Source organism: Gorilla gorilla, chromosome 10 (assembly GCF_029281585.2).
Source record: "Gorilla gorilla gorilla isolate KB3781 chromosome 10, NHGRI_mGorGor1-v2.1_pri, whole genome shotgun sequence".
Taxonomy (NCBI): domain Eukaryota; kingdom Metazoa; phylum Chordata; class Mammalia; order Primates; family Hominidae; genus Gorilla; species Gorilla gorilla.
Genome location: NC_073234.2, coordinates 129,325,477 through 129,345,055, shown reverse-complemented (window position 1 = coordinate 129,345,055; position 19,579 = coordinate 129,325,477). Strand labels below are relative to the sequence as shown.

General features: G+C 50.3%; 1 protein-coding gene across 7 annotated transcripts in view; it reads left to right on the top strand.

The window, feature by feature from the left end:
* Positions 1-19,579, top strand: part of RBM19 (RNA binding motif protein 19) — a 218,598-nt gene that overhangs the window by 13,842 nt on the left and 185,177 nt on the right. For all 7 annotated transcript variants that reach the window (XM_055359196.2, XM_019039152.4, XM_055359197.2 and 4 more), the window contains exons 8-16: positions 43-121; positions 2,444-2,515; positions 3,553-3,756; positions 5,124-5,254; positions 6,112-6,233; positions 6,663-6,759; positions 10,172-10,282; positions 12,474-12,674; positions 15,513-15,642. In XM_055359196.2, coding sequence (XP_055215171.1) covers positions 43-121; positions 2,444-2,515; positions 3,553-3,756; positions 5,124-5,254; positions 6,112-6,233; positions 6,663-6,759; positions 10,172-10,282; positions 12,474-12,674; positions 15,513-15,642 — 1,147 coding nt within the window. The remainder of the gene's footprint in view (positions 1-42; positions 122-2,443; positions 2,516-3,552; positions 3,757-5,123; positions 5,255-6,111; positions 6,234-6,662; positions 6,760-10,171; positions 10,283-12,473; positions 12,675-15,512; positions 15,643-19,579) is intronic.

Sequence of the window (19,579 nt, the reverse complement as noted above, 5' to 3'; positions counted from 1 at the left end):
TTTATTATGTGGTTGGTAAGGGGAAAAAACTTCTTCTTACAGAAAAATGTTATGGAATTCCTGGCACCCCTGAAACCAGTGGCCATTCGAATTGTGAGAAACGCTCATGGGAATAAAACAGGTAAGATCCGGGATGTTTCCAGGTGGGAAAGCGGGTAGACAGTGAAGATTGAAGGTTGGGGTACTTGAATAAGGAAGAAGTTTTAAGGGCACCCGTTTTTCTTCCTGTTTGTGGTCCTCAGTTGTGTGGATGTGGTCAGCCTGGGCAGGTTAAGGCTGCATCTCTTGCCCCAGCCTTTGGTGGCCTAGTGTATAGGGATGGAGTTCTCACCTGTGCTTTTCATCCTTCCCTTCCTTATCTTAGCCTTTGCCTATCTCAGTGGGCTCACCTATTACGCTGAAACAAATGCCAGCAGGTCCTGGGGTTTGCTAGGCCAAGTCCACAGGCAGCTCTGCTGGTGGGCAGGGCTCTGAGTTGCTGAGCATGTGTGGTGTTGCCCCGTGCCACCCTCCCTGCAGGTTTATACTCTGGGCAACCAGGCACCTCCCTTGGCTTCAGAGCCCTGGGTTCTGGTTGTCCTGAGATGAGCAGTGTGGCTGGAAGGCAGAGTGTCTGAGCTCGGGGACGTGGGCACCTGTCCGTGCCTACTTCTTGCTGGCCAGGACACTGGGAGATTCAGCAGCTCACTTGCTACTTCTCAAGAGAACCACACTGAGGGCCTGTAGCTGCGGGGAGGCTGGAGGCCGGAAGCCGCTGGATGTGTACTCTGTCTTTGGCAAGAAGACACTGGCCTGGGTAGAGCAGTTGAGATCTACCTAGGCTGACATCTGGGGAAGAAAGTGTGCTTGAGGGATGGTCTCCTCACTGTCATGTTTCTGCATTTCTTCCCCAACTCTCCTCTTATCACGGAAGTCCCACTTACCTGGCTGATCCATTCAGCCACCCATCTTTCTCCTTGCAGACTGATTACAGGGCAGGGTGAGGTCAGGGTAAAGGGCTCTGCCTAAGTGCAGATCTCAGGTAGGAGCCCTATGACCTTGGACAAGGGACTTAGCCTCAGTTTGTTTGTGTGTGTGAGTGTGTGTGTGTGTGTGTGTGCAGTCAGGTAAACCTGTCTCACCAAGTTGCACGAATGGCTCTGTGTACAGCATTTAGAGCAGTGCTGAGCCCCTGTTGCATACTCCATGAAAGCTGCTGTTAATATTCATGATGGTGGTGGTGATGGTGCTGGTACCCTTGGTTTTATGGCACTTCACAGACCAGGGAGGGAGCAGGAAGAAGCATATCTGAGTTGTCAGACCCAAGAGAAAACCATATTGGAGGCCCCAGAGTTGGAGAGAGCTGGCATCCAAGCATGAAATGTTGAAAAGCAGCAGAATGTCCCCTGCAGGAGAGCTGGGGAGGAGGCAGGCTGGGCCCCTTAAGCTTTAGGGGCCTCATTAAAGATTGTGTGTCTCAGCTACTCAGGAGGCTGAAGTAGGAGGATTATTTGAGCCTAGGAGTTCAAATCCAGCCTGGACAACATAGCAAGACCCAATCTCAAAAAGAAGAAGATTGTGGGCTTCAGTCTGGATGCAGGGACCCCTGGGAGCTTAGAGCAGGGGAGGGCAGTGATCACATTTAGGATGGTCCCTGGCAGGTGAAGAATGGGTCCTGGAGCCAGGCGTTTGCCATCGTCTAAGGGAGGATCAGTGGTGATGGGGCCCAGGGTGTGGCCATGGAGAGGTGGAGGGAAAAGGATGGAAGATGTTTATGGGGATGGATGAGGTGCCTGGATATAGGAAAGGAGGGCATGGAGGAGTCACAGAAAGAATCTAAACAGACTTGTGATTAAAGGCAGAAAACCCAAGGGCTTTGGACCAAGTATTAGACATTGCCAACTATTAGCCGAGTGCCCCTCGGAGTATTTCTTTAATGCTCCAGAAATGCACCTGTTGCCTCACAGGTTTGAGGCCCAAAGAGGTCAGGAAGCAGAGCTTCTCATGCTAGAGGAAAGACTCCCCCATTTGCTTGTTTTTTTGTGCAAGTCAAGGCCTCAGGTGCCCAGGAGCAGAGTGGGTGTGGAGAAGGTGCTTCCAGCGCCTAGATGGGTCCTCATGCTGCAGCCACAGGCCCTTCTCCAGAGAATGGCTTAGAGCAGGTGCCAGTCGGGGGATGGGGGTGAGGCTTGGAGGGAGACAGAAAGGCCTCCTGGGCTTCCAACTCCTGGCATTCAGCATCTTCATCCACGACACCGGGCTGGGGTCTGTACACTCCCTGCAGAGGGAAATTTGGCTGTGGGTGGGAGAGAGAGAGGGAGACCCCTTGTATTTTGGAGATTTGACCAAGGTAGAGGTTTCTCCCTCACTTTCTGCTCCTAGCACAGTATGGGTGTTCCTCTGGGGACCACCACAAGTGTCTGTAAGGCCTGCAGATTTTACCTCTGTCATTGTCCTCTGTCAGGATACATCTTTGTGGATTTCAGCAATGAAGAGGAAGTGAAGCAAGCTCTGAAATGCAACCGGGAGTACATGGGTAAGGAAGCCCTGGCCACGTGCTGTCTCTGTTACAGCGTTCCTTCGTTCCTTCATTTCCTTTACACGTTCTTGTACCAGCACCATCACCACCACCAAGAATGCAGTGTCTCTGCAGACTGTTCTAGGCACTGGGGACACGGCAGGGAGCAAACAGACCCAAATCCCTGCCCTTTCGGGGCTGACAGAGAGTAAACTGACTTAGGAGGGAGAGACAGGTGGTTAAATGTGTGATCCATGCTACAGGGAAACACACAGCAGGCACGGGTCCTGGGGAGGGCAGGGATTGGAGGAGACTTGGCTTTAAACAGGGTCCTGTCTGCTTTGGCCTCACCGAGGGGTGACACTGGGACACAAACCTGCAGTTGTATAGGCTCTGGCTCTACGGACAGGATGTTCAGTAGAGGGAACAGCACGTGCAAATTCCCTGGAGTTGGGAGGTCTTCTGAACAATACCCAGGTCTGTATTCTTTGACCAATCCCTGGCCAAGACAAGTGATTTGAATCCAGCCATCAACCCCAGTGAAGACATGAGTTGTGTTAGAGAAGGATGGAGAGCCTTGGGAATCTTGTTAGCAAGTCAGGAGGTGGGTATTTATTGAGCACCTAGTAGTGCCTGTGCAGGATACAGTGATAATAGCACCCTAATCAGGCACAGGGGCTATGCGTGCAAATAAATCATCAGCAGGTAAGTACCCAGGGCTGGGCTGTCACCTAAGACCCTTCCCAAGGCAGAACAGCAAGCAGTGCCAGAGAATACAGCCCGGAGTTTAGAGAATGCATCACCGTGGTCTGGGATAACTCAGGCAGGCTCCCTCCAGGGCTGAAGCTGAACTGGCAGGGTGAGTGAGATTTGGGTTCAGGCGTGGTGTTGGCTTACGCTGCCGCCTCAGGTGACAGGGCAGGTGTTGGGTGCTGTCATCTGCCACCTTGATTGTGTTTTCTGGAAGGCAGCAGAGAAGAGTTTGGAGTCACCAGCAAGGAGTTGCTGGCAAGTTCTAGGCCTCCCCCTGGAGCCCTGACTCCTCTTCATTGCAGGTGGGCGCTACATCGAGGTGTTCAGGGAAAAGAACGTCCCCACCACCAAGGGTGCACCAAAGAATACCACCAGATCCTGGCAAGGCCGGATACTTGGGGAGAACGAAGAGGAGGAGGACCTGGCCGAATCCGGAAGGCTCTTTGTACGGAACCTGCCCTACACCAGCAGCGAGGAGGATCTGGAGAAGCTCTTCTCCAAATACGGTAGGGGTGTGGCCTCCAGGCCATGGATAGCCCAGCGGCTATGGGAGCTGGGCTCTCACTCTGACGTCCTGGGTTCAAGTCCCAGTGTGCACATGACTCCACATCTCTTGCCTCAGTTTTCTCATCTGTAAAATGGGACCAAGTACCCCTGAGCTGCTGTGAGGATTCAGTGACATGATGAATGCAGGGATTCGCAGGGCAGGAAGTAAAAGGTATTAATAGCATCACTGGCATCCTTTGCTGTCTGAACTCTCTAACTTCTCCAAATTCAGAATTGAAGCAATTCAGATGACTTTTTTGAGATACTCCCTTGCTGTCCAAAGTCTTGCCACTCAGTATTGGAATTGAGTAACTGTACAGGTTTCACCTGATGAATATACCTACACGGCGTTCCTCCATATCTGAACTCTTAATTATGTAAAGTCTTCTTATCCAAGCTGAGCACCAAATAGATTTGATAGTGTCAAGGTTAGTGTTGTTGTTGCTGTTATTTCTCAGGCCATGGGCTTGAGGGCCTGTAGTCCAGCTTGGTCACAACAGGCTGTGTTTGTTTGTGGAGTTACCATTGTTGAAGGGCAGGAAGGGAGGGTTCAGGATGAGGGGAGGTCTTGATACCTTTGAGATCCCCGCAGTGTCTCCCCATGTCTATTCAGAGCCCAGCTGTAGGTTGTGGAGGATTGGAGATGTAGGTTGAACACCTGATGTGGGCCCCATTGTCAGGGTGAGGATGCCCTGAGTGGAGCATGCCATCAGGAAAATTGACCTGACCTCCAAGCCTGGGGCCTGCCCCAGTGGAACTATGTGTTCCATTCACCAATCTGCTCACCAGATCCTTCACACAGGCTGGCGTCCCAGCTTACACCTCATGGCTGGGCTGAGGGGGAGAAGCATTTGTCGATATATTGCAAATGTCCATTTGGGAAGGAAAGACCCAGAGAGGGGACGCGGTCACACCCTGGCATTCAGAGTTGAAACCAATGCAGAAAGGGTGTGCTTTAATTTGAGCATGATGCTAATATCATCATGGAAGACACTTCTTTGGCACTAACTCTAGCAGGCACTGTTTAGTGCCCTATGCATGCATGAACGCATTTAGCCCATGAGCTTAGGTACTGTTGTGCTGTTTTACAGATGAAAAGACTGAGGCATGGGGAGGCTTAGTGATTTGCTCAAGGCAAGCTACATGTGTAGTAGGTGGTGGTGCTGGCTCCAGCCCAGGTATTGTTGCTGTTAGGATAGACACACGTAGGGGACTGGGAAATGACACCGTGACCTGTGAGGTTGGCTCACAGCTGGTGCTCACCACATTCTTCCCTGGGGCCGAGTGGCTGCGGCCCACCAGAGACCGACACTTCTCCTGTCCTCAGGTCCCCTGTCTGAGCTCCACTACCCCATCGACAGCCTGACCAAGAAACCCAAGGGTTTTGCATTCATCACCTTCATGTTCCCTGAGCATGCTGTGAAGGCCTACTCGGAGGTGGACGGGCAGGTATTCCAGGTGAGGCCCCCTCCCGGGCTGGCCAGGAGGCTGTGGGGCTCACATGATCGGGAAAGGCTGTGTGTGTGTGTGTGTCTGTGTGTGGACACGGGCGTCCACTTTGTGGGCCTAAGAAAATGTGCAATGGCATGCTAAGTCACTGCCTCACTCAAGCCACTAGAGGGTGAGAAGTCGTGTGAGGGCACGGTCTGATCTGTTCTGGTCACTGATCTGTGGCACCTACACCTGTGTCTGGCACTTAGCAGGCACTGAAAAAATACTCCTTGAATGGATGAATTTGCTCTCCATCTCTATAGATACCACCTTAGAAGAGGAGTAAGAAGAAAAGAATTTTGACAGGGACCTATTAAAATGGCCACAGTGGAATATAAGAAACTTCTCTTTTCCCAGTGTTACCAAGTAATATACTTAGCATACATCCTCAAGCCCCAGGCTGCCTCATCATCACCCTTTTTCCTTTTCTCATTCATTCATTTATTTATTCATGATTTCTTGGTCCCCTTGTTGCCATCAGGCCAGACCTGGCCCCGCCGGCATGGACCTCACATTCTTACTCACTGGTGCAGGGACAGGATGCGATGCAGCCTTGAAGGGCGGGGAGAGGGCTGCGGGTGCGGGGTTATACACTGATTGAAGTTTCGTGTGTGTAGATGTGTCAGGTGGCCCTCTCACGACATCGGGATCCTGTGTCAGGTGGGAAGAGAGTGGCCACTTTCTACCTGACCTCCCTCCCACCCTCTGGTCAGGGTTTCAGTGCCGGGTCCAGCTTACTCGTGGCAGAAGCCAACATCCTTTGGCAGGAAGCAGGGCTTACAGGCAGGGCTTCTGTTTACTCCCTTCCCGTCATTCCCATCCAGGGCAGGATGCTCCATGTGTTACCATCTACCATCAAGAAGGAAGCCAGCGAGGATGCCAGTGCCCTGGGATCGTCATCCTACAAGAAGAAGAAGGAGGCCCAGGACAAAGCCAACAGTGCCAGGTCCTCAGTGCCCCTGAAGCCGCTGAGCTCCAACCCCAACCCTCTGCCACCCTCACCCTGCCCTTTCTAAGCCACCTGGGTCTTCTGACTCCTGATGGGTTTAGTTCATACCTTACTGAGCTTCAGTTTTCTCATCTGTAAAATGGGAGAATAATAGTAGTGCCTTACTTTTATGGTGCTGTAAGGTTTAAATGAGTGAATGTATGTGAAGTTCTTAGTCCCTGACACAGATGAAGCACTGTTAGGGATGGTCCCTGTCATCATCTGTCTTGTTGTCTTCAGGCCCTGTATACGTAGCCCATGATAGGGAAATTGGGGGCATGTAGATAGGCAGGCCTAGGAGCCCATTTCTTACAGGATTCGTGTCTGAGAACGAGTTCCCCTCATCCAGCTGCGGTCTGATCTCCCTGTTCTGCCTCTGCCTCTTAGCTCTCACAACTGGAACACACTATTCATGGGGCCGAATGCCGTGGCCGATGCCATCGCACAGAAGTACAACGCCACCAAGAGTCAAGTGTTTGACCACGTGAGTAAGGGCCAACCAGTCCTCTCTGGGATCTGGGCCAAACTGAAGGGGAGAAAGATTGCAGGAGGCTCGTTGCACTGCTGTTGGCTGTGAGGCTGGGGCCGCCAGGGCTTTCCTCTTGGGCCTTCCCAGAGGCCTCTGGAACAGAAGGTGCTCTCCCAGCCCTCCCTTTGGAAACATCCCCAGCCAGGCTCCAGCCCTGGCTTCTCATGCCCTTGTGTGGAGCCACCCCGGAGAATGTGATTGACAGTGGTGTTGACAGGTGACATTCGTGAGCATTAGTGCGTGGTACTCCTCACAATGGCCCTGTGAAGTAGGGGTTGTTGTATCCCATTGTCCAGATGAAGAAACCGAGATCCAGGGACACAATAACTTGTCCAAGGTCACAGACTTGCAAAGAGGTGGAGGTGGGAGGACACCAGGTCTGGCCAACTCCGGTGCCTTGGCTCTGAACCGTGTCTCATGATTTCCGCAGCCCAGGCAACCCCGGTCTCTGAAGCCAGAGGAGGGGTCGCTGGGTTCCGTTCCTCCTTCTCTCCCAAGTCTAGCCTTATTCCTTCTGATTTCCCCATCCATCCAGCTCCTCCATATCACATAGCTTTAAAAATCAACATGATGTTTTGATAGACATATAGATAATGAAATGCTTAGCATAGGCCAGCCAATTAACATTTCCATCATCTCACACTTGCCCTTTTTGTGTGTGTGGCAAAAACACCTAAAATCCACTACAAAAGATTTTGCTAGAAGCAGAAATCTCCAGTGTTAACTCTAGTCCTCATGTTGTACATTTATATTAGATCTCTAGACTTACGCAGCTGACATATCTGCTCTTTTGTATTCTTTCTACTTTGGATCCTATATGTGCTTTGTACCTTCTATAAAAGGATACTTTTTAAAAGGTATATTCAAGTAGGGGTGTGTGTGTGTGTATATATATATAAATGTGTATATATATACTTTTTTTATATATGCATATATAAATATACATATATATACACATTCATATATATATATATACACATATATATATATAATTTTTTTTTTGAGACAGAGTTGCTCTGTCACCCAGGCTGGAGTGCAGTGACATGACCATAGCTCATAGCTCACTGCAGCCTCCCAAATTCTTGGCTAAAGCAATCCTCCCACCTCACCCTCCCGAGTGGCTAGGACTACAGATGCATGCCATCATGCCTAATTTATTTTTATTTTTGCAGAGATGGGGTCTCACTATGTTGCCCAGTCTGGTCTCAAACTTCTAGGCTCAAGTGATCATGCCACCTTGGCCTCCCAAAGTGTTGGGATTACAGGCAGGAGTCATATAAAGTATATTTTATATATATGAAGTACAAAGTATACTTTGTCTAAGGTACTTTGTAGAAAGCCTGAAAATGCCCCCTTCTTTGTATATTTTGTATCCTCATACCTTCTTTTAAAATGCATGCATCTGGGTTGGGCACGGTGGCTCACACCTATAATCCGAGCTCTTTGGAAGGCTGAGGCAGGTGGATCACTAGAGGTCAGGAGTTCGAGACCAGCCTGGCCAACATGGAGAAACCCCATCTCTACTAAAAATACAAAAATTAGCCTTGTGTGGTGGCACATGCCTGTAATCCCAGCTATTTGGGAGGCTGAGGCAGGAGAATCGCTTGAACCCAGGAGGCAGGTTGCAATGAGCCGAGATCATGCCACTGTACTCCAGCCCAGGTGACAGAGCGAGAGTCTGTCCCAAAAAAAAAAAAAAAAAAAAAAAAAAAAAAACATGCATCTGGAGTTAGAGGCAGCTGAGTTCTTCCCAGGAAAACCTGGGAATGTTTTTGACATGGGTGGATTTGGCTCGTAAGCTCCTTGCCCATTGCTGTCCACCAGGCACTGAAGGTCAGTGCTGTCCGTTAGGGAATGTGAGCCACATGTGTAGTTGGAAATGGTCTAGTGGCCACATGTTTAAAAGGCTAAATGAAACAGACAAAATTAATATTAATAATATATTTCATGTAACTCAGTATATCCCAGATATTTTCCCTCCCTCCCGAGACAGAGTTTTGCTCTTGTTGCCCAGGCTGGAGTGCAATGGTGTGATCTCGACTAACCAAAACCTCTGCCTCTCGGGTTCAAGCAATTCTCCAGCCTCAGCCTTCCAAGTAGCTGGGATTACAGGCATGCACCACCATGCCTGGCTAATTTTGTATTTTTAGTAGAGACGAGGTTTCTCCATGTTGGTCAGGCTGGTCTCAAACTCCCGACCTCAGGTGATCCCCCTGCTTCAGCCTCCCAAAGTGCTGGGATTATGGGCGTGAGCCACTGGGCTGTCCAAAATATTATCATTTCAACATATGCACAATGTTAAAAAAAAAAATTGCAAGCTATTGTAGTCTTTTTTTCCTCATGGAATTCCGTGTGTGTTTTCCACGGAGAGCACTTTGGATGCGTCACGTTGCATTTCACATACTGAGGGGCTCTGAGGGGCTTGTGGCACTGTGTTGGATGGCACAATTCTAGACCCAGGCCAGCTGGGGGCCTGCAGCCGCTTCAGATCCCTCGAGTACTCTGAGTTCTCGGAATGCAGCAACCCCCAAAACAGGAGCAGTGAGGTTCCTCTGGTGCTTTCCGATGAGGGAAAAGACACTGACACATTAGCAGAGGTGCAGTGCGGCAGGCCTGGTGAGGGCAGAAAACAGAAAAGCCAAGGGAGGGATAGGGTGTCACCGCAAGGGTGGGCTGGTCAGCAACGTGACACTTAAGCAGAAACTGAATGGAGCAAGGAAATGTGGGGTAAAAGCCATGGAGGCCAAGGTCAACAACTGCAGGAGCCCTGCGGTGAGATGAGCTCGGCATGGGGTGGCAGCAAAGACCCATATGATGAGGGGAGGGAGTGCAGGAGAGGGGACCCTGGGGTCCCAGATCTACTGTGAGAGACCTGGGAAACCAGAGCCACTGGGGGGCCAAGCACAGTGGCTCACGCCTGTAATCCTGGCACTTTGGGAAGCTGAGGCAGGTGGATTGCTTAAGCCTAGCAGTTCAAGATCAGCCTGGGCAGTATGGCAAAATCCCATCTCTACAAAAAATATAAAAATGAGCTGGAAGTGGTGGGGTGCGTCTGTGGTCCCAGCTACTCAGGAGGCTGAAGTGTGAAGATTGCATGAGTCTGGGAGATTGAGGCTGCAGTGAGCCGTGATCACACCACTGCACTCCAGCCTGGGGGACAGATATGACAGAGTGAGACCCTGTCTTTCTTAAAAAAAAAAAAAAAAAGCACAGAGCCGTTGGGGGCATCTGATCAATGGAGGAAGGTGAGTGGCATCCATGGAATCCATTTCCATCCCAGCCTCCTCTTCAGGCTGTTGGGAGATGGGAGGGCCAGCAAGTCACCTGGCCGACAGCCAATCAGAACTCTTCCTTTCCTCTTCCACAGGAGACCAAGGGCAGCGTGGCCGTGCGCGTGGCTCTGGGGGAGACCCAGCTTGTCCAGGAAGTGCGGCGTTTTCTCATAGACAACGGGGTCAGCCTGGATTCCTTCAGCCAGGTGGGTGTTCTCGGCGGTGCCAGCCAGCCAGCAGCCACTGGAGAGTCGAGAATGGCCTTTCCAGGGGAGACACAGATGGATTTAAGGATCTGGCCTTCTAAGGACTATTACTGATTTCTAAATTGTCTCTAAAGAAAGGAAGAAATGTTACATGGGCTGAGACAAGTGGCCTATCTGACCCTGATTCTGTCTGTCCAGAGCCATGTACAAGAGGTCTGCCTATAACCCCACAGTTCCCCCACACAGATCGGCACCCCCAACATCTCACTCCCCTACCCAGTGGCTTCCCAGAGCATCTGTTATCTGTTCGGGGACTTTGACCCTTCTTGAACCTAGCAGGGAAGAGTCCAGCACCTCCATGTGCCTGTTCTCCACCAAGTAGCAGGTCTTAGATTTGTGGATGACTGCAGCTTAGAGGGCCCCTAAGACATCATGAGACCCCTTCATTTTACAATCTGGGATACCAACGCTCAGAGTGGGGAGGTGACTTACAAGGTCAAACAGTCTATATGTGAAAGGAGCCTGGACTAAAACTCAGGGCTTCTGACTCCCAAAACAGCCCTTTCAACAGCCTTCCCAGGCCTTACATTTTTACCTCAAGATGGATGAGGAGGATGGATGAATGAAGATGTATGGGGGATGGGTGGATGGATGGATGGATGGATGGATGGATGGATGGATGGATGGATGGAGGATGAATATGGATGGTGGATGAATGGATGGCTTGATGGATGGATGGATGGTGGATGAATACAGATGATGGATGGATGGGTGGATGGATGGATGGATGGATGGATGGGTAGATAGATGGATAAAATAAATATACTAATAGCTAACATTTATTAAGACTCACCAAAGCACTCTTCTAAGTTTACATGTTTAATTAGCTCATTTCATTCACATGGCCACTCTGTGAAAGCAGCTCTACTGTGCTTCCACCCTACAGAAGGAACCACAGTCACAGAGGGGTGAAGTCACTTCACAGCTAGTCATGGTGGAGCTGAGTTTGAACACAGGCCTTCTGGCCCCAGAGTCTGTCTCTCTAACTGTAACACTGCGGCCTGAGTTGCACCTAAAAGGCCCACAGGTGCCCAGCCTTTCCCACCTGCAGATGGTTTTCACTCCCCTCACCTCACTCAATCCTCGTAGTAACCTTGTGTGGCCTCTATAAGATGGGTGTGACTGTTAGCCCATTTTGCAGATGAGAAAAATTGAGGCCCACAGAAACAAGGTAATTGACCCAAGGTCTCAGGTTACATTAGCGGCTGAGCTAAGACTTATTCCCAGATAGGCCATATGCCTAGATTTTTCCATTATATTTTATTGGCTCTTTTATCCTCCTCCAACATTATTTTTTAATAAAATTATTGCTAACGTTTTCAGAGTGCTCATATTACATGTACTTTTACTAACCTATTTAATGAAAACTTTTCCTGGAGCGATCCTGTGAAATAGATGCTCTGTCCTTGCTGTCGCTGCGGGAGCTGAGGCACAGTTAAGTACATTTCTCAAGGCTGAATAGCTTAGTCTTTTAGTTTTGGTTCTCCCAGAAGCAGATTCTGAGACAAGGATTCAAGGGCAAACAGTTTTGGGGGCAGTGCAGAAAACTCTGGTGAGAAAGGGATGCAGGGAAGGGAAGGAGCCCAGGGTGCAGAGTGTGCTGCTGCAGTACACTGTCCTGTGGCTTCCTGGAGCTCTGCCTAGGGGAAAGCCTGCAGCGCTCACACCTCAGTCTCATCCCACCCAAGGACAAGGAGTGCAGCAACTCCTGAGAGCTGTGGGCTGCTCCCAGGGGGCGTTAACTCTGCAGCACGTCCTGCTGGCTGCACGTGGTAGCAGGTGGGCGGTCTGTAGTTCAGGAAAAAAAGCCTTGGTACTGAGATGCAGACCCCAGCCACTGGAAGCCTTGGAAAGTGCGGCCCTGCTCAGGAGTGGAGGAGGGGCTGGGATTTGATCCAGAAGCTCCAGCTTCAGAGTCCCAGGCCTTACCCCCTCTGCAGAGCTGCCTTGCAGCCTTGCAGGGAGCATCATGCCAGAGAGGGTCGTTCCTCCTGGGTCTTCCTTCTAAGTGCCTGGTTGCTGAGGTTCCAAATGGAGAGCCTTGTCTGGAGAGCCCCACGATCCCTGCTGGTGTCAGCTGGGGACCCTCCTCCCTCCTGTGGTCCCATGTGTGTGCATTTCCTCTTTGCAGGCTGCAGCAGAGCGAAGCAAGACTGTGATTCTGGTCAAGAACCTCCCGGCAGGCACCCTGGTGGCCGAGCTGCAGGAGACCTTCGGCCATTTTGGCAGCCTGGGCCGCGTGCTGCTGCCAGAGGGCGGAATCACTGCCATCGTGGAGTTCCTGGAGCCCCTGGAGGCCCGCAAGGCCTTCAGGCATCTGGCCTATTCCAAGGTAGGGCTGCTGGAGACCCGGAGTTGATCTGGAGAAGGACCAGTGAGGGCTGCTTCAAGGGAGAGGGTGCAGTGGGCTATGGATTCACAGATGTGGCACATGGGAGCTCACCCTAAACCGCCCGTCACGATCATGGCTGAATATCATCCCTGCAGCCTGAAAACCTGTCTGGATGGGAAGAATGGGAGACGGAAGTTCTTTTTTTTTTTTGAGACAGAGTCTCGCTCTGTCACCCAGGCTGGAGTGCAGTGGCGCCATCTCTGCTCACTGCAAGCTCCGCCTCCCGGGTTCACGCCATTCTCCTGCCTCAGCCCCCCAAGTAGCTGGGACTACAGGCACCCGCCACCCCGCCTGGCTAATTTTTTTATATTTTTGGTAGAGACGGGGTTTCACCGTGTTCACCAGGATGGTCTCAATCTCCTGACCTCGTGATCAGCCCGCCTCAGCCTCCCGCCCGCCTCAGCCTCCCAAAGTGCTGGGATTACAGGCGTGAGCCACTGCGCTGGGCCGGGAGAAGGAAGTTCTGAACCATCCTCCAGAAAGCATGCCTTGGTTCCTTGCCTGACTTTAGCTTTTCTTTGGCTTTCTTTACCCATGTTAATTTGGATTAGCATTTTAATTTTAATTAAATGTGTTCATTATTTTTTTTAAAAAGTATTTATTTATTTTTAAAGACAGGGTCTCGCTCTGCCACCCAGGCTACAGTGCAGTGGCGCCATCTTGGTTCGCTGCACCCTTGAACTCTGGGGCTCAAGCAATCCTCCCACCTCAGCCTCCCATGTAGCTGAGACTACAGGCATGCACCACCACGCCTGGCTAATTTTTTTATTTTTTGTAGAGACAAAGGTCTCCCTATTTTGCCCAAGAATGAGCATTCTTGATGCTTTTGTAATCTTGTAGCTACAATGAGATGAATGAAAGTCAGTTCTGTAGGTGGGGCTGTCTCCTGGTTCTTGGTTTAGAAAAAAGCCAACAGTTGTGTATTAGTTTGCTGGCTGTGGCTGTCATAACAAATTATTACAAGCTAGTTGGCTTGAAACAACAGAAATAGATCATCCCACGGTTCCGAAGGCCACAGTCTGAAATCAAGGTGTCAGCAGGGTTGTGCTTCCTCTGAAGGCTCTAGGGAGTCTGATCAGTGTCTCTTCCAGCTTCTGGTGGCTCCAGGCATCCCTGGCCCATGGCTGCATCCCTCCAGTTTCTCCCTTCATCCTCACTTGGCTTTTCCTCTTCTCTCAGTCTTCCTTCCTGTTTCTCTTATAAGGACACTTGTCATTGGATTTAGGGTCTGCCGGGATAATGCAAGATGATCTCATCTCAAAATCTTTCACTTAATGAAATTTGCAAAGATCCTTTTTCCAAATAAGGGCGCATTCACAGGTTTCTAGGGGTTCAAGATATAGACATACCCTTGCGGTGCCACTACAAGTATTTTCTGTTTATAAGACACTTTAGCACTTTGTAGACCTTGGTCTCCCTCAGCAATTCTTAGAGATAGATATTCATGTCCCCCCCAGCAATTCTTAGAGATAGGTATTCATATGCCCCCCAGCAATTCTTAGAGATAGATATTCATGTCCCCATTTTGCTGGTGAGGAAATGATTTTTCATTCTCTGCCACTTTAACCCCGTAATAGTCTTTAGCTTGGGACTCTGTGGCCACTAAGCTCTCAGGAAGTCAGTCTGCGCCTGACCCATAAGAAAAATTATCTAGGTGGGGCCCCATGACTGAGATGTGAGCATCCTTTGGAATGTGACACCATCCTTTCTTCCTTCTGCTTTGGGAGGACATGCCAATCACCAAAAGCTCTCTCTGTGTGAGCCACAGTTGGAGAACACTGACTAGGTGAGGCCTCCTGTTTTGGGCAGTGTCTGTTTCACCGACAAGAAGACTGCTGTCTTCATTTTGCACATATGGAAACTGATGCCCAGAGAGGTGCCCTGACCCACGATCACACAGCTAAGTAGTGATGCAGCCTGCTGTCTGCACACCAATCTTTTTCACTCTGAAGCATGTGTATTTCTCTGAAAATAACTGATTTGCAAGGCTTTCATGGAGTAGGAAATTTGAAAAGATTCAAAAAGGATATTTGTTGACAAGTCTCACTCCCACCCCTGTCCTGCAGCTCCCCAGTGACCACCTAATGAGGCAGGTGTCATCAGTGTCTTGTTTATCACCCGCCTGCCCACGGCCCCTCTTTTTTTTTTTTTTTTTTTTTAAGAGGCAGGATTTCCCTGGAGTGCAGTGGCAGAATCCTAGCTCACTGCAGCCTCAAACTCCTGAGCTCAAGGGATCCTCCCACCTCAGCTTCCTGAGTAGCTAGAACTACAGGTGTGTGCCACCATGCCCAGCTATCCTTTTAAAAAAATAACATCTGCATGCACACATATGCACACGTATACAGGTGTTGCCCGTGGATATATGCACATAGAGAGAAAGTGTGTTCTCTTAACGGGTATTTTACACTTCCTCCTGGAGAGCTGCACTTTACCAATGATGTGGTCGCTCCTCGTCCCACTCCCATCTAAAGTATGAAACTTTAGAGTTTCATACTCTGATTGGAAAAAACACAAAGGGGGCCTGGGAGCTGCCATATGTCTGGTGGCAACAGACACTAAAGCCTGTCTCCTGCACCCTGAGATGCAGCATGAGGGCTGAATGTTGTCCTCAGGGAGTAGACAGCAGTCAGGGCTCTGGGCTGGGCTCCTTCCGGCTCCATTCTTGGGTGAGTTGCCCATCCTCTGTGAACCTTGGGCTGTGATCTGCATGGGACTGAGTCCCTCCCCAGCAGTGTGTTGTAATGAAGACCCACAGGGCCATCACTCTTGTCTCTGCAGTTCCATCATGTCCCCCTCTATCTGGAGTGGGCTCCAGTTGGCGTCTTCTCTAGCGCAGCCCCACAGAAGAAAAAGCTCCAAGACACACCTTCAGAACCCATGGAAAAGGACCCAGCAGAGCCAGAAACAGGTAAGAGCTGAGTCTGAGACCAGGATGGCTTGGGATCCTGGTGAGGGAAAGAAGGAGGGTTGGGGGCAGTGGGAGATTTCTCATCAAGCCTCTGGTTTAAAGCTCTTTGTTCATGCTAGAGACCAGCAGGGCTCAGACTCTCAGATTTTATGGGCATGTCCTGTAAAAAACAGTGTCAAAATTATGGATGCAACATGCTTTTAGTTTGTCAATTAAAGCTTGTAGGGGAAAAAAATTACTATCTATTAACAAGGATTCAAAGCAGAGCAAGTATAAACAACCTTCCTGTTTCAGAGATGGACCAGAATGGCTCATGGAGGAGGGTGGCTGGTATGGGAGATACTTATTCTCATGTCCTTGGAGTGGCAGTGCCCTCTGATGTCCAGTGACTGCAAAGACAGGAAAGGAAGGGGAAGCCGTGGCCCCTGGGGGCCAGATAGGGCAGCCCCCACCCCCTGGCTAATGCTTCCTAGCTGGGAAAAGGGTATCATTGGGCTTTGGGACTGGGCAGTACTTTCTTGTCAGGACTGCTTTGCAAGTCACAAGACATTTCACATCCCTGGCCTGTGCCTCTGAGTGTCACGAGTGTCCCCAGTCCTTGTGACAACCTGGAACACCCCCCACGCATTCCTAGATGCCCACAGCGGGCAGTGTATCCCCCGCATCGAGGACCTCATAGTCTGAGGACCATGACCACATCTTAGAAGCCAAGACCAACCGGACCATGGTCATTCTATCCAGATGTTACGATTTTCCTTGTCAGTAATAACCACTCACCTATACACACCCACAGTACAGCAACCAGTTGTTTAACTTATTAAAATAAGGATGTTAAAAAATAATAATAAGTCCTCAGCTACTCTCTCCTTTGTTCTCATTTTTTTTTAAAGGACATTTCATAGTTAAAAAAAAAAATAGTCGGGGAGGAACACTGTCAGATTTAGGAGGTTTTTTTTTTGTTTTTTTTTGTTTTTTTTTGAGACAGAGCCTTGCTCTGTTGCCCAGGCTGGAGTGCACGATCTTGGCTCACTGCAACCTCTGCCTCCTGGGTTGAAGCAATTCTCCTGCCTCAGCCTCCCGAGTAGCTGGGACTACAGGCGCTCACCACCACGCCTGGCTAAGTTTTTTGTATTTTTGGTAGAGACGGGGTTTCACCATATTGGCTAGGCTGGTCTGGAATTCCTGGCCTCAAGTGATCTGCCTGCCTCAGCCTCCCAAAGTGCTGGGATTACAGGCATAAGCCACCACGCCCAGTCTAAGATTTTAGTGGAATAGACTTTGCTGTACCTAACCTCCCCTGCCTTGTCCACATTTCTCATTTCCTTGTTTCACTGTGGATCTTCAGGACTGGCTCAGCCAGCGCAAGGCATTCAGGAAGTGCCTTTCTGGAGGCCTGTTTCAATCAGGAAACAAAATCCTTCAGTCCCTTTGTGATCTGAGGACCCAGAAGCATCCCGCATCGTTGGGGTTAATGATGATTGGTGTAAACCTTGTGAAAGCCCGACTCCTGCTCGTTTATGAGTTAAGCTCTCTCCACTCAGTTTGGATCAGGGTCTCCTTCAAAACCTGTGCCTGTTCCCATCAAAACAAAATTCTCTTCATGTCATCCTGGCTTGTTCTTAACTGTCTCCCCCAAATCACAGCTGCCTTGATTTTTACTTCAGTTACCACCCTTGAACCTAAGTAATGTTTTTTTTTTTTTGGCCCAAAGCGAGTTCTCCTTTGAAACGCAGAGATCAGCCAGGGCTGAGCGGCACTGAAAACAAATCGGTGGAGGCCTCTTCCCGTAGCCTTGGGTGGCAACAGGAGGCAGGCTGGGGACACATGGTGGCTCCCAAAGTGACTGCTTCCACCAGGCTCTTCATTTCCTTGTGTCCTTGGGATTCTCCCTCTCTGCCGTCTTCTTTTTTCTCTAACACTTGTCACAATTTCTATTTATTCTGTTTATTTGTTACTTGTATTTGTTTCCTATATCAGCCAGACTTTGAGCCGTGAAGGCAGGGAATGGGGCTGTCTCCTTCACTGCCCGGTACCCAGCACCCCGGGGGGCTCAGGCATAGGGAAGCTCGGTTCACAGGTGTCAAGGGAGTGAGGGAATGCATGAGAATCTGCCTCTCTGTTCCTTCGAAAGATGAGGCCGGTTCATATTTGTCTTTGTGTCCCAAGGCTCTGGCACACAGTAGAAGCTTAGTTAGGTTTGAACGTTTGGTTTTCGTTGTTAGCCCAGCCTCAGAACACAGTGGTGACAATAACACCATCAATCAAAATAATAGAGGGGGCTCCCATTTGTCCCCACTCTCACAAATGGCCCTTTATTTTATTTCAAATGCTTATCACTTCCTGGAATTGTGTCATGAATGGTTCCTTTCCCCGGTGTTGCTCTGTCGGACTCTGCCCCTGGAATGGCCACTCCACATGCCGAGAGCCCATTCACCTTGCTCACAGCAGTATCCTAGCACCCAGGAATGTGCCCCAGTGGCTGATAGTGATCAGGAAGTGTGTGTGAGCGAACCCAAGAGCAAAAGCAGCAGTTATGCCATGCTAGGCATGGTTCTAAGTCCTTGGCATCCTCATCATGTGAGGCCTAGAGCCCCTGGGGAAATGGCCCTGAGATTTCCAGTAAGCAGCCATTCTGTGACTGGGCAAGCCACCTGCCTCTCTGAGGCTCAGTTTCCATATCTGTAAAATGGGCATGATATCCGCCCTGCCCTCTGAGGGCATGGTGGGATGTCACATGCACATCACCAGTCTTCCGCTGCTGTTGGTGACTGAGCAATATAAATCACAGTGCATCTTGGGAGGCTGAGGCAGGAGGATCGCTCGAGTCCAGAAGTTCAAGACAAGCCTGGACAACATGGCAAAACCCCATTTCTACAAAAAATACAAAAATTAGCTGGGCGTAGTGGTGCATGCCTTGTAGTCCCAGCTACTCAGGAGGCTGAGGTTGGAGGATCACTTGAGCCTGGAAGATCGAGACTGCAGTGAGCCGAGATTGCACCACTACACTCAGCCTGGGTGACAGAGCGAGACCCTATCTCAAAAATTAAATTAAAATTTAGAAAAATATGGCACAGTGGATAGTCTTTAACTCACCGTGGGCACCAGCCCCAAGCCAGCAGCCGAGCTGGGTGATCAAGATGGACACCACACAGATGCACAGACCCCCTTCCCCAGGAGCTTTTGAGCTGTGGAGGACAACAGAGCTGTTGGGGGACAAGTGAGATGTCACAAGTAGTAATAGAAGTAGGCCCTGAGTACAGAAATGTCTGCATCACAGCACAGGGTGCATCACAGAGATAGCATGCTGTGGTTTACAGTCAGAGTGTTTTCCCACCCCCTGCCCGTGGGTCCCCCTGCTTCCTGGGTCTACATTGTAGGTTTGAGCATGTCCCCAACAGCCCCTACCTCCCAGAGTGGCTGCTTTCCAGGGCCTGACCATGACTCACACAAAGAAGGCCTTAGAGCCCGGCCGCCGGGCCTCCTTTGGCCCGGGAAGTTGTGCGTGTCTGTGCTAATTCCAAGCCCCACTGCGTCCCGCGTCATCGGTGAATTCCCACAGAGCTGATCTCCAGGGCCTCCTCCTGCCCTCACTGCACGCAGCACGTGCACAGCCCCTCCTGGCGGGTGCTGTTCTTTTCACCTGCTCCTCCCCCACCCCCACCCTCTTTGCGTTGTTCCCGAAGCTTCACCAAATCCCCGACTCCCCCGTTGTACGAGGACAACGAGGACTGGGGGGACTCAGCCAGCCCACAAAGCCCTGGATTTTCTCAGGCTCCCAAGGAAGAAGAGTAGGAGGGGAGTGGACATACCTTTTTTTTTTTTATTTTACCCCCTTCCTTTCTGCAAAGCTTTCCTGTTCTCTGTACCAGTCTCGAGGGAGGGGGACAGCGTGTTTTATCTCCCCACAACCAAGACCCTCACCTCCAGATAAAGGGCT